The 15471-nt window shown below is 31.2% G+C and overlaps 1 protein-coding gene across 1 annotated transcript; it reads left to right on the forward strand.

The window, feature by feature from the left end:
* The first annotated feature begins 6833 nt into the window (after positions 1 to 6833).
* Positions 6834 to 10918, forward strand: LOC105620106 (putative fatty acyl-CoA reductase CG5065). The gene is made up of 5 exons (XM_012201612.1): positions 6834 to 7046; positions 7122 to 7370; positions 8352 to 8701; positions 9198 to 9794; positions 10777 to 10918. Exons 1-5 carry the CDS (start codon positions 6834 to 6836, stop codon positions 10916 to 10918), a joined length of 1551 nt encoding a protein of 516 aa, XP_012057002.1.
* The last annotated feature ends 4553 nt before the right edge of the window (positions 10919 to 15471 follow it).

The raw sequence follows: 15471 nt of genomic DNA on the forward strand, positions 1-15471 counted from the left end.
TATATCTATATCAAGAATTCTTCAATTCTTATTTTAAAAATTAAGTTAGACTCACAAGAACATAAATTCAAAAATGATAATTATAACGCTATTTGAGCTGGATATTATGTGCGAAATTTGTATAACAAACTTTATTTAATAAAATTGTGATTTCATCACAAGAAAAATGTTTTGATATAATCATCTTTTTACATAGTCATCATCAATGTACGCTTTCAAGTATGTCTATCGGTTGGGCAAATAAATTAAAAATAAAAATTAATATTACGTAAATATTAATTAGCCTAAGAAGAAATATTATTCTTTGTATGTTACACTACTTCCATAAGATCGTCAATCAAAAAGACAGCTAACATTTAGAATCCATGAATATATAATAGACATTAATAAAAAGGAACAATTGTTTTTCTGTATATCACAGATTAATAAAAGAACATGAATTTAAATAATAAAATATTAAAAATATTAAATAATAAGTCATCTTAAATTATAAATCATCGGAAGAGAATGATGAAATAATATATATAAACAAACAAAAAGCGAGATAAATAAAGTGACATCTATAATTTGTCGGATGTCTGTCTCTCCGTTCTGGGTCTTCTATCCCCTACTTAAAATATTTATCTCTGCTTGAGACTATATATTCCAATATACGTAAGTGATTTGATAGTCCGTATAGTCTGAAATATGATTCAACAGTATCGAGATTATTTTAGTATTTGGCAACTCTTAGAGAATTTAATACACTAAATTTCAGTGAGATAAATCTACCACTCTGTGCTTGACGTTTGAATCGATCAGATATCGTGATTTGTGAAAAATGAATCCGAAGGAATTTTATGTGGTGTGATCACAAAATTGTTCGATTTACGCTACGAAGTCCTTTCGCATCCTCTCTATTCTCTAATTTGGACTTTGTATCTATCTCAAAAAGTTGTCAGATATTAAAAATAATTTCAATACTGGTGGTGCCATATTTTAGACTTTGTTCATACTTATCAAATCGCTATATTTTAATCGCCTATATTTTAATAATTTATGCCTGATATTTCATTGTTATGATGACCTGAGACACATATCCTACAAACACATGTCTCACATTTTAAATCTTGAAACCGACTAATTTAAAGATTGAGGTAATAATTATAGTTCAAATTATATATATATTTCTTTTCATATTGGGTGTGGGAAAAAGTTCGTGGCGTTTTTCCCGCTAGACAGCATTAAATGCTTAGCAGTCGGCAACTACTAATCGCATCGATAACATTAGACGTGCGTTTAAAAAGTGACATTTTAACCTTTGTTTTGAGCCAAAAAAGAATGAAATCGATGAAGTGGATCAAAAGTTATTTTATTTTGAAAATGGAAATAAATAAGGAAAAAATTCGCTACATTTTGCAGTATCACTATGATAAAGGCAAGAATGCTGTACAGGCTTGTGAAAAAATTTGCGCTATTTACGGTGAAGATATTTCTATCCAAATCAGCAGCACGGAAATGGTTCGCTCGCTTTCGTGCTGGAAATTTCGATGTGAAAGATGAACCTCGCTCCGGTTGACCAATCACTAAAAAGTCCGATGAAATCATGATAAAAGTCGAGCGTGATAAGCATGTGAGATTGCCAAGGAACTAGGCATCGATTATAAAACAGTTTTAAATCATTTACACAAAGCTGGATACAAAAAGAAGCTCGAGCTTTGGGTTCTTCACGAGTTGAGTGTTAGGAACATGATGGACCGAATTAACATTTGTGATACGCTACTGAAACGGAATGAAATTGAGCCATTCTGAAGAGAATGATAACTGGTGATGAAAAATGGATCACCTACAACAATCCAACTAGAAAAAGATCGTGGATAAAGAAAGAAGAGAAGGCGCAAACAATCGCAAAACCTGGATTGGAAGAAGGTGATGTCGTGTGTGTGGTGGGACTGGAAGGGAATCGTTCACTATGAGCTGTTATCGTCCAATCAAACAATTCCGAACTCTACTATGAACAACTGCAGAGATTACAACAAGCAATTGAGAGGAAGAGGCCAGAATTAATCAATAGGAGAGGTGTCGTCTTCCATCACGACAACTCTCGACCATACACATCTTTGACTCGGCAAAAATTGCGAGAGTTTGGCTGGGAAGTTTTAATGCATCCACCGTATAGTCCTGACATAGCATCCTCAGACTACCATTTGTTTAGGTCTCTGCAGAACTCTCTTAATGGTGTAAAGCTAGCTTCAAAAGAGGCCTGTGAAAATCACTTGAAGTATTTTTCGATCAGAAACCACAGAATTCTATCGCGATGGAATTATGGCTCTGCCCCAAAAATGGCAAAATATTATAGAAAATAATGGAGCATATTTGGTTTGAATAAATTGATTTCAATACTCTAAGAAAAATACTTTAATTCTACTAAAAAATCGCCACGAACTTTTTCCCATGTGTTGTTATTTACCCAATATGTTATTACTTATTACTCGGCATTTACTTTCTCTTTATAGTACCTATGAGGATATAATTTCTATGTTCCCATAAAAGAGACGATGGTTAAAGGAGCTATATATTCTTAAGTTGGACGGTTTGATATTCTCATGAGACTATGACAATATATTTATACATAGAAATAGTATAAAATAAAAAAGATTATTTGTTCTTTCGGCTAATTAACACTTATTTTATTAATTTTATTAATTAATTTATTAATTTTATTAATTAATTTATTAATTATATTAATAAAATAATTTTATTAATTTTTATTTTTAATTTATTCGCCAGATCGATAGACATATTTGAAAGCGTACACTGATGACCATGTTAAAAAGGTCGAAACATTGTTGTGATAAAATTTATTAAATAAGTTTGTGATTCAAATTTTACATAATATTCAGCGTGGTGCAAATAGCCCTTATAATTATCAATTTTTTAAATTTAATCTTATTTTAAATTTTCTTTTTTTTTAATTTTTATAATTTAATTCCTTGAATTAATTACAATTTTTTACAATTAAAAAAGTTTTCATTTGATACATAAATGCATTTCGTAAGATATTGTTTCTCATAACACTCTATTACAACACGAGACTGTACACAAGAAAATTTTGATTAAATTAAATTTATGTAAAAAAAAATATATCTTTTTAAAACTTTTTTGTTTAAATTTGATTAAATGACGTGTGTGTAATTCAAAATCTCAGAAAAAGATCTCGATTATTTTGTATACAGAGATAACGAGTTTGCCAGCAAAGGACACGATATGAATTCGATGGACACTGAATTTAATCGCAAGCCGTTTGAAGAATCACCGTACAACATATACATATTTAAAAAGGAGCCATTGCGCCATACGCAGGTGCTGTATCTATAAGGACTCTCATCACCACGTCGTTTCTCACAAGAACCAAACAAATTAAAAGCAATCAAAGCAAGATCAGGAAAGTCATTGGTGAAATAAAACAGGTAACGTACTTTAAGAATATATTGCATATACCTTGATCAAAAAATTCCGGAAATTCAATTCAAAATCATTCAGAAAATTCAAAATACATTTTTATTCAAAAGTGATATTATCTCCTTCAAAGTACTCCCCATCGACTGCAACGCACTTATGCCAGCGCTTGATCCAGCTCTCGAAACATTTTTGGAACTCTATTGTCGGTATAGCCATCAGAGCCGTCTTCGATTTTTCCTTTATCTCTTTTCGGCTGTTAAAACGCGTTCCCCGTAATTTTTTGAGTCGATCGAACAGAAAAAAATCGCAGGGAGCCATGTTAGGTGAATTGGATGGTATTCGTTTCGTTCTTGGTCAAAAATTCACTCGTTGTTGCAAATTCAACTTCATTTTTAAAACTGTAAAAAATCGAAAATACGTGCAGAGGTAGATGTACTCAAGACGGCGTAACTTTTACAAATGTCAAGCTATGGTGATAAAATTTGATGGGAATGTCAATGATAGATGTGGCAACCTAACCAAAAAAAACAGAACTCAAATCAGCTGACTCAGAGCATCACCTGGTGATAATTCCGGAACTTTTTGATCAAGGTGATATTTTCAAAATAATGAAAAAATAATGAAAAAAATTACAGATTATTCTAAATCGCATTTAAAAATAATACAAAAAAAATTTTACTAGTGATTTAAGACTTGAATAAAAAATTATTTTAATATCAATATTTTTTGTTTGTTTTTATAACTCTAATGGAAATGTATAGAAATTATTTTTTAGTTTTTGCTTTTTAAACATATTTTATTCGGTACGATTAATTACAATCTATCATAGGATCATCGTTGATGATGGCTCGAATGGAGCCGAAACATCTGATTTTTCTCATTTATAACATTTGTAATGTTTAGAATAATACATTTGTTAATTATTATGCATGAACAATTACGTTGATTATTGCTTGTTCGTCATTATATTTTTTTTTATCTCGAGAATTCAGTTTATTTTATTTTTATAATTTTGGAAATTATTTTTTATTGTTATAATACTAAAATTTGAAAAATAATAACACAAAAAAATTTATTTTTTGGGGATGCTGGAGCGATGGTCGACTTGATGTTAATAATTGATAATTGACAGACTGTTTAATTCCAAATTCAGTTTCTTACATTATTGTTCTGTCTTACTCAAACGCATATATCTGTTCTTATCCAATTATTGCTCTGTTACCATTCTAAATCTTTGCTAAGCATACATATTTACGTAAATTACATTCAAATTATATTTTTTTCTAGGCTTTTAATCTTAGTTCTACAAATTGAACATAGTTTTTTCAAATAATCTAAAGTCCGTTGAATACTTCTACTACTCATATAAATATAAATATATATTACATATGCGAGGGTTATTTGAAAAGTTTTGAGTCTCAATATGAAGATGGCATTACTCGTCAAAATCTGAAATTCTGGTTTTACTATACAATTATACAACCGATTATAGAAAGATTGTAACACTTGTTTTTTCGATGAGTTTCAGAATACAATTTGCTCCGAGTGATTGATTCTTATAGATCTAACCATTTACGTTCAATCACTCTATGAACAAGGCTGATTATGAGTTTCAAAACCCAAAAAAAATCGAAAAAAAGTGTTATAACCTTTTTGTGACCAGCTGTACATGTCTTGCAACGTACCTGTGAAAATTGTTTGGACGCTCAATTGTTTGAAAATCATTTATGCCAATCGATGTCAGTGTTTTCGTTTGATGAAAATCTGTGTCCTTCGAGCCTAAAACCTATTCTACAATGTGCTCTTTATTTTTTATTTCTTGCTTTTTCTCTCTTTTCTCCGTTTTATCGACAGTTGTATTTTTTGCTATGTGTTTCTTGTTTCTTCCGAAGTTCATTAACGTCTCGGACGATAAAACAAAAAATCAAATAAGAAGCAAAAAGACAAGATGTAAAAAATAATAAAAAACAAGAAACAGAAAATAAAAAGCACATTGTAGAAGACTTAATTTTGAGCTTAGGAAAAAGTCGTTGGGGATCAAATCTGGTGAATATGGTGAGTAGTTAATTAATTCGAACCGCAATTCATAATTTTTCTTATAGCAATCGTCGATATTCCATTTTATGTGATTTTTTCAATTTTTACAAAAAAACACTAACGACTTTAATTTAACTCAGGTGACTATGGATGCGGTTGAGTTACCGCGATACTTCGAAACATTTTTTTTTTCGAAACATTGGTCAATTAGTAAAATTCTTTCTTCTTATTGGTTAATCAAATGCTTCGAAGTTTTCGTAGTGTTTTTAATCACATGAATCAAAAGTAAATTTTTCAATTTTTCTTTTATTTTATTATGAAATTGATATGCCCGATTTTTTTATTTGTGCGTATTTTAATTTTATAAAAAAATTTTGCTAATTTGTAAAATCAATTCAAAGATTTTGATTGCATTGTAATTTGTGATAATTTACGTCGCTTCAACATCCCTTTATAAGTATAATTAGTTTAACGAATACAGCAAATGTTGTTAAATAAATATATAATTCACATGACTGTTTTATATAAGTTTAGTATCTATTTTTAAGGATAATATAAATATTAATACATTTCTAATTTCGAGCTTTTTACAGGAAATATGGATCGTATTTTTTCATACTTTTATACATAGAACAATAACATGAATTAAAATAAGATATAAAAATCAAAATAAAATAGAAAATGTAAAAATTTATGATTTTTGTTATTTTAATATTCTTTTATATGTATACAGAATGAGATTAGAGAATTATGTAAAAAAATAATAAATATATTTTACACATTAAAAAATATTAATAATGTTGAAAAAAATTGTTGCATGCATCACATATTTCTCGTAAACTATGAAACTTTTATTTGAAATAAAAAAAGGAGAAACAACTGAAGTATTTGGAATACAATTAAAATTGAATGTCTTTTATATAAATAATATATTTTATTTTTATATTTTATTTTTATATTTTTATATTTATGCAAACATCCGTCAAATAACGTAAAATTAAATTTCTATTGGATGTTTTATTTAATATGTATAAGTTTTATAATTTTAAAAGAAATGAAAAGTATCTTTACAATGGAATTTCAATGTCAAATTTAACATTTATGATTTCATGTAAAAAAATATAGAAACGGAAGTAGAAACGTAGAAGACAACGTTACTCTCACGGTAACAGAGAAAAATACTTTCTATTTGAAAGTAATTTAAAGAAATTGAACGAAATAATTCAGGTAGGATATACCATAATAATAATTAAATAAATTATTGGATAATTATATTTTTAATTTTTTGTGTTTTTCTATCTCTGATATTTCTATCTCTGATATTTTTTAAAGGCCCGTGTTCGGCAAATAGTGATATGGCCACGATGGCTGGCAGTGAATACACATCCGTAAAGGACTTTTATAGAGATAGGTCGATTTTCATAACTGGAGCAACAGGTTTCATGGGCAAGGTTCTCGTCGAGAAGCTACTGAGATCGTGTCCGGATATTAAAAATATTTATCTTCTAATGAGACCTAAAAAGGGCCAAAATGTGCAAGAAAGGTTACAAGAACTTTTAAATGGACCAGTAAATATTATCTTTGTTTTTCATCACATATTTTGTTCATTTTCGAAAAAATTAAAATCATATTATTTTCGGCAGCTTTTTGAAAAATTACGGCGGGATTCTCCTGGCGAACTTTCCAAAATCATACCCGTAGCTGGTGATATTACGGAGCCAGAATTGGGCATTTCAGCAGATGATCAAAATATGTTAATAAGATCCGTATCGATCGTTTTTCATTCAGCAGCTACCGTCAAATTTGACGAGGCTTTGAAGCTCTCGGTTACCATAAATATGTTGGGCACCAAAAGATTGGTTCAATTATGCAACCGCATGCATAATGTGGAGGTAAGAGATTGTTTTTCTTCTAATTTGTTCAATTCAACTAAAACGCCACATTGAGCCGAGATTAGTTTGCAGTTGTAAATCGAATTTGCGTAATAAAAGATTAATCTGTAGCGATTTCTTTTTTAAAAATGTGCTCTTTACGAAAGATTACAGTGTCTTTTGTCTATGGATGGTTTACATCTCTACTTCATCTCGAAAGATACACATTCGAGATATATATTCTCGAAAATCTTTCGAATGCTTCGTTTTATTTGCTCATGTGATGTACCACATCGATTTTTAATTAATCGACAACTAATCTGTCTAAGTTTCTGCTTAATAGCGAAATATATTCGATTTGTATCAACAAATTTCAAAAGGTAAATAGAGCCGGTTTATGTACGAGTGTATTTGTACTCTGCACTCTAATTGTATCGCGCGATTCTATCCTAAATCATACACTGATCGTTCATCATTTAACAATCTCACATGAATTTAACAATTCATTTGTTTTCATGATAACAGTAGATTAATCAATGAATTAGTGCAAATGAAATATGATGAAAGTATCAAAGTAATACTATGAAAGTTTCAAAAAATCTTTTAAATTAAAGACATAAATATTTTATTATTTTATGCATATGCATTTTATATTCAAATGAAGCGTTTGAAAACTCGCAAGTGATTATCTTTGATGATTTTCATGATTTCTTTTAGTTTTATGTAACAGTCAGCAGAGAATTTGTACAACTTAATATTTATTGCACTGTGTAATTGATCATCAGACAATAATATTTATTCTTTTTTAAAGTATTTTTTTTTGCTTTTTCTTAAGTGTTCAAACTTTGTTTAGAACTTTCCCCGTCAACACATTTTTACGCATTATTATCATTAGGAGCTCACGTTCGATCGACACAAGGCAAAAGATGGGCGTTCATAGTTTTTCCTTTTTGCAATGTATATGTATAAGAATGTACGATAAATATAATTGTTTGGTCATAGGCATTCATTCATGTATCAACGGCATATTGCAATTGTGATCGGAACGATGTTGCCGAAGAGATTTATCCGGTGGGACGGGAACCCGATCAGGTGATCGCTCTGACAGAGTGGATGGACGACAAAATGTTTGAAGAATTTACACCGAATCTGATCGCCAGCCGACCAAATACATACACATTTACCAAAGCATTGGCCGAGCGAATGCTCCAGCGAGAAAAAGGTTCTTTACCGGTGGCGATTGTCAGGCCATCGATCGTACTATCATCGTATAGAGAACCAGTTGCCGGTTGGGTGGACAATTGCAACGGCCCCACAGGGATTATCGCCGCCGCTGGGAAAGGTTTCTTCAGGTAATCACGACGACTAGCCATCATTAACGATTATAATATCAGTATATTATAATGGAATGAGAATAGTTCTTCTCAGTATATCCTCCGGATTTGATTTTCTGACTCCATTTTTGAGGGGTCACAGTACCATGCGTATCAATTTAGCTTTAGAATCTCTTCGGAGAGCAGAGATTTTGTTTTTGCATTTGTTTTTATGTTTTTGCATTTGGTAGTAGTTTGCATTCTTACTCCTTAGAGTTTGTTAACACTCGTGAGGACCTACAGTTTAACGCCGAATCCGAACGGCGAACATGAAAAATCGCATGGGGCGCAGGTGGAATCGAATTCAGATCCACGAATCAATCGCACTGATTTAAGCGAGCTACTCATCGCCCCAATGAGAATAGTTATTATTGAAGTATAGATATTGTTATTTTAGTAGCATGATGGCTCATAATTTTTGTAAATTATTATTATTTTTGAATAAATTTATCTTAGAAATCGCGCTTTCTTGCAGAACTATGCTGTGTCATGAGGATAAAGTGGCGGATCTAGTGCCCGTCGACATTGTGATCAACCTAATGATTTGCGCGGCATGGAGGACCGCTACGCAGCGTACCGACACCATTCCGATTTATAACTGTTGCACCGGTCAGCAAAATCCTATAACCTGGAAGCAGTTCGTCGACCTATCATTCAAATATTGTCGACTACACCCAGTGAACGATGCGCTCTGGTATCCGGATGGTCGATGTCACAGTTCCATGATAATAAACAAATTGTGCGTGATATTTCAGCATACGCTACCTGCGTATATCTTAGATATTCTCGCTCGACTCAAAGGTTCGCGGCCTATAATGGTCCGCGTACAAACGAAACTTTCCAAAGCCGCCAAGTGTTTGGAATACTTCAGTACGAAACAGTGGAATTTTAGAGACGACAACGTACGACGATTGGGTGAACAACTCAGTCCAGAGGATCGAGAAACATTCATGTTTGATGTCAGAGAAATTTACTGGCCATCATACTTGGAGCATTACATTCTGGGTATACGACAGTTTATCTTAAAAGAGAGTCCAGATACACTGCCAGCTGCTCGTTCATACATCACAAAGTAAGATATATCTTTTCAATCTCTTTATTACAGTCTCTCTAAGAGACTGAATTATTTCCTAGAGTCTGTTCGCAGAATATTTACTATCAGAAAAATTTTGAAGAATAAATTATCAAAAGATACCTTTTTACCTTTGAAAATTAAGGATTTTCTTAGAATTTTATTGATACTCAAATGATAATTTTTGAATTTTTTTCTTTAAATTTAAATTTTGTCTCTTTCTGAAAAAATTGTTTCTTTGATCATTTTTTTATGATACAAATTAATGACAATTTGATTAATAATAATATGCCATATATATCTACGTATATTTATGTATTCTCTTGTATAAAGTTTTATTAAAAAAAAATCGGGATACCTAAAAACAATACACAAGAAAACAAATATAGTGCTCCACTGTTACTAGTACTGTAGTGAGCTTTTGCTCTTAGTATCTTATAGATTTTGCTTCATTTATATGAAAATGATAGACATTATTTTGTATCGATTCCATTTATTATATGTTCGCATTATCTGCACTCTAATTTATTTTAATACATTAAAAATCTCTCTAATTTTATCTGAAATTTTTAATTAAAAAATATTTAAAATCCGAGAATTCACAAAGAACTTTTTCACAAGATTTGAGTAAACTTTCTAGTTCGGAAGTTAGAATCAATATTAATCATCCACAATATTTTAATATTTTCATAATAGAATATTAAAAAATTTATATATATCTTTTTTTTTTAGAATTCATTATAGAGAATACATATCATATCATATTATCAATCATATTATAGTTTGTGTCCTTTCTTTCTATAATTCTATATTCACGTTTTCTTTTCTTTCATTTTTATTCCATTTATTTGGTAAACAATTTTTAAATAAATGTATGTTCTTACAAATGACTTAAAAATTAATTTAGCAACTTTATTTTTTTTTTTTTTAATAGAAGGCTATATGTCATTCTTTGAATCTTGATTTGCTTATCTATTTACAGACTGTACTGGCTTCACAAAGCCGTGCAACTCGGGATACTAGTAATAATGCTACGAGTCCTGTTGTTACGCAAGTCTGCAGCGCGAAGAGCCTTCTTTTCGCTGCTGTCCATCGTACTTCGCATGTGCCGCTTGATTGTTTGACGGCTCAGAACGAGCCCGATCGATGATCACGATCAGCGTAAAACAAAGCTGTTAACCAGCGGCCGTTATTTAAAGGTGCGATTTGTTCTTCAACCTCGTTGCTCAGCTTCCTCGACGATAAAGCGCTACCTACACATCCATCGATTGGCCTTTTCGATGTTGATAACCGTCGACAAGTAACAACGCCGGTTACAGATACTTGATTCTCGAAAGAGATCGGTTATGATTCGATTGGATAAGTATCCAGCTGATGAAACTGTTTCTCCCACGAGTATATAAGTACGCTCCAAACACTTTGCATATATTATAATAATTATTATTACATTACCGATGTTATTTCTTGTTGCCCCAATGCGAACCGTCGCGACGTGAATGAAAATTGATGGTTGTCGAGTTTCGTACAGTGACATAATCGTCATTGCGAGGTTCCATTACACTAGAATAAAAATAAACGCGCATCACCATGATTATTTCGTTAGCATCATCGTACATCAATATACTTTGCACAATGTCAATTTCTAATAAATGAAAGGAGCCAAGTTATATCGGCACACACTCGATTGTTAACGCAAGCTCGTTTTAGTCAAGCTAATCGATTTTCAGTATAGTGAAACGCTCGCGAGTAACCACCATTCTTATAACACGACATCAAGAATCCGTTGTGTTTTTATATAGTCGATATTTGACATCTTCTTTTTCCTTTTTATTCTGTGACATAAGATACTTAGATAGATATTTTGCTACGACCGCACGATGATTCGCGGTCACGCGTACAGAGATGAGAATGCTATCGACTTCGAAATAAACATATGCAAGAAATTTGATTAGGTAGAAACGAATGACACCGATATAACAGAGATGTTAGAAATATAAGTACATACCGTTGCGACAACAAATATATAGCTATTTTTTTTAAATTGCCACTGATGCGAAATTCTTTTAACTGTTTTAAATATATTTTGACCAGAACAATGAGAGATCAACATCATTACGAAGACTTATTTTTAAAAAATCTGCGCTACAAGTCTATTTAATGAAATATCTCTACGTATCTTACACATATTGTCACAGAATCAACATTTGACAAATTTTGAAGGCATGGGCAATTAATGAACTATATCTGAAGCTATCAATCTAACATGCGATACAAAAACGTAAGCATTGAAATGTAAATTAGAATCATTGGAAATTTATGTAGAAATGTATAAAAATTCATAGATAAATTACCTATTGACGATAAAACATCAAGTTTACGTTTCATCCGATATATATTTACAATACATCTTGAAAATAATAATGAAATATGAGCGTGAGCAAAATATTAGCAGTATATCAAGTATACACTTTGTTAAATACATTCAAGCGAAACATCACAGCAGATTGATTGCATTCGAATCAGTTCGCTTTCCGTTATCTTCACTATAATCTTGATAAATTACAGCATGATGCAAGTAGATTTACTTGCAAGTAGTCTATCAGATCATCAAAAATCGCGAATGAAATGGAATGTATTATTTGATCGATCAAGGAGTAATAATATATTCTTTTTGGTTTCTGCGCTCAATTTGTCACCATATTGTCATACAACGACAAAACTTATAGCAGTAATTTTGCAAAATGCACTTTCGATAATTTGATTGTCTGGATATTTTTGGAAAATCGTTTCATGTCTGTGAAAAATGTGATTAATTCTCTTGATAATTGTATTTCTGAACTGATAATTCATCACTGCCTATGTCTTCGAGATGACGATGATACACTAATGCCTTGTTTTATTTATTCAATTAGTTTGTTAATCACTCCTTTAAACTAATTTATAAAATCAGAGCGAGCTTCTCCTTTTCTGTTTTAAAATCAATGCTGTTGTGCTTCGAGAATAAGAGATAACTTGAAAATAATAAGCATAAATGTAACGGAATATCCGTATTAATTAACAACATAAAAAATGACAAATAATCTTAATTTTGCGCCAAGAAGTAAAAGAGGGGTAGTGCTACGAAGGTCTCCTTCTACTAGTCTCATCTGTATTGTTATTCGGTTACACAGTGCATACAAAAAATAATATTTAATATGTATAATTAATTTAATTAATATTATACTATGCTACCACATACAAAAATTACATTAAAAATAATGAATCATTATGAGTGTTTCGCTCTCTTTTTCCTTACTATCCTAAAAATAAAGTCAAATAGATTTATTTATTAATGAAATTTTGTATTTATTATTAAGAGAAATTTATTCGTTACTTTTAAAAAGAAGAATGGTACACACTTTTTATTGTATTATTACATAATATGAAATTAACTAAAAAAAAATATTGATAACGTTCATCATGTGTGTGAAATTGGCGTCTCACTTGAAAACTTATTAAATATTCAGAGTTCTGAGTTTATTTTCAATAGTTTTGTAGTTCTATAGGTTAAACAAATAGTTTAAATAAATACTTCCGGCCAATTAAAGCTGAGAAATTAAAAATCCAAAATGAGACATCAGGTTCACACAGCTTATTTTGTCTAACAAAAGTTCCAGCCACAATTTCTTGTAGGATTTAAAAAGACACTTGATTCTAAAAAGAGTTCTGGTGATTAACATTATGTTCTAATTTTTAAATAATTTTTTTCCCCTAAAAAATAATAGGAACGAAGATGAAACGTTGTCCGATTTTGAAGAATTCTGTTAGTTGTACGATAATTCTTGTATAAATGTATTCTAACATTTTCTGAAGAATTTTGGTCATATACACTAATTGTTTATTTTTTAAATAATTTTTATAGTACGAAAAAGGCGCCTTTCAGAGAATATGAGACGCTGACCGATTTCCGACAATTTTATGAGTTCTATGGTAATTTTCGTGTAGTTCTGAATGTATCCTAACGCTTATTATAAGAGTATTCTAATCATTTTAATTATTTCATTCATTCGATGGCGCTACGTCCCAAAGTCAGGGCCTATCTCTCGTATTATCCGTGATGCGCACGCAAGTTGTACATATACAGATATACAGGATATACGATTTAACGCCGATTTCAAACGCCAGTTTGAAAGGTTTTATTGGCAATACTCTTGATGGTTTGCCAGATCACTGAAGAGCAGCTACGAACGCGTAAAAATTTGGATCTACCAAAGATCGAATCCAAGTCTTCTAGCATGCTCTAACATGATAGATTCGCGTGCTATTTACTATGCTATGCTTATTTTATATATTTAAATTTTTTCTAAAGAGTCTTTTCTTATCATGTAAAATATTTGTTAAGTTTTTAAATAATTTTTATCATCCGAGAAAGGCGCTTTTCTAGATATATGTGAGATGCTGGTCGATTTCCGACAGTTCTGCGAGTTCTATGGTAATTCTCTGTAGATCTGAATATACATAAACGCTTTCCAAAGAGTTTTGATCATTTTAATTATTTGTTAATTTTTAAAATAATTTATATTATTAAATGAATCATTCGGAAAGAAATATTTATGCAGCAGGTGTCGAATTTAGATAATCGATATTATAATTGCCCGTATTGTATGTACATATTTATTAACGGATTAGCAAATCGATAAGTCTTTGTCAGAAGGACAATCATCGCATTCATCGCATTAGAGTTTACGTCTGCTTCGTGATGTAATTCGACTATTCTGATACCAAGAGGGACCACATGTAACAAAAAATTTTTTTTGAGCTTCAATGAAATCAATTACAGTATCTACATATCCCATATACCATTTCTTTTTTGCACCAAATTTCTTTTTATTAAGATATCAGGAATAAGCGAAATTGAATAAACACAATTTTAGCCATTCAGCGCACATGAAAAATCTCTGACTCTAGAAGTCTCTATAATCTTTCCCATAATCGACCCTAAGATACGTCTTAAGGAACGATAATTTGTTGTCATTTTAAAGAGATTTTAATGAAGTCCTTAAAAAGTCATCTTAAGGACATTCTTCGAAAAAATCCATTTTCTTTAGATTTTTCTAAAACTTACAGAAACTTATTTTAATATCCTGAATATATGTGCTTTAAAACTCAATATCCGGAGCGGGATTAAAAATCGAAATATTCTACTTCAAAGTTGAAGCATTTAAAAAAAAATATATATATATATATTTTTTCATTCTATATACATACATACATATATATATATATATATGTATGTATATAGGGTGTCTGGAAATAATCGCCAAATATTTCATGAGCAGGTAGAGCGGACTAAACTGAGTCGAAAAGCCCTCTACCATTTTGTAAATTTCCCCAATAGTTAATGAGATATTAATCCTTAAAAATAACCGAATATTACTGCGAAGTGTATATGCCTACCGATCGTCTGGCGCGCGAGCCGTGAGGAGCGGGGATAGCTTGGCAAGCGCGCCGTCCGAGCTATGAAGTCTTGCGGCGATGTGTGCGGCGCGGGGCGCTCGCCGGCCAATCACCAATTCCCAAGCCCACGCGCCAAGCGATCGGTAGGCATATACACTTCGCAGTAGTAGGCCAGGCGAGCGCACGTATTCGGCTAGCTTTAAGGATTAATATCTCATTAGCTATTAGGGGAAATTTCAAA

Source organism: Atta cephalotes (genome assembly GCF_000143395.1).
Source record: "Atta cephalotes unplaced genomic scaffold scaffold00024, whole genome shotgun sequence".
Classification (NCBI taxonomy): Eukaryota; Metazoa; Arthropoda; class Insecta; order Hymenoptera; family Formicidae; genus Atta; species Atta cephalotes.

Bases quoted from the DNA above. Each gene is read 5' to 3' on its own strand.
- LOC105620106 (XM_012201612.1), top strand. From the start codon at position 6,834: ATGGCCACGATGGCTGGCAGTGAATACACATCCGTAAAGGACTTTTAT. The intron at 8,702-9,197 runs GTAATCACGACG...GCTTTCTTGCAG, and splicing joins GCTGGGAAAGGTTTCTTCAG to AACTATGCTGTGTCATGAGG. The intron at 9,795-10,776 runs GTAAGATATATC...ATCTATTTACAG, and splicing joins GCTCGTTCATACATCACAAA to ACTGTACTGGCTTCACAAAG.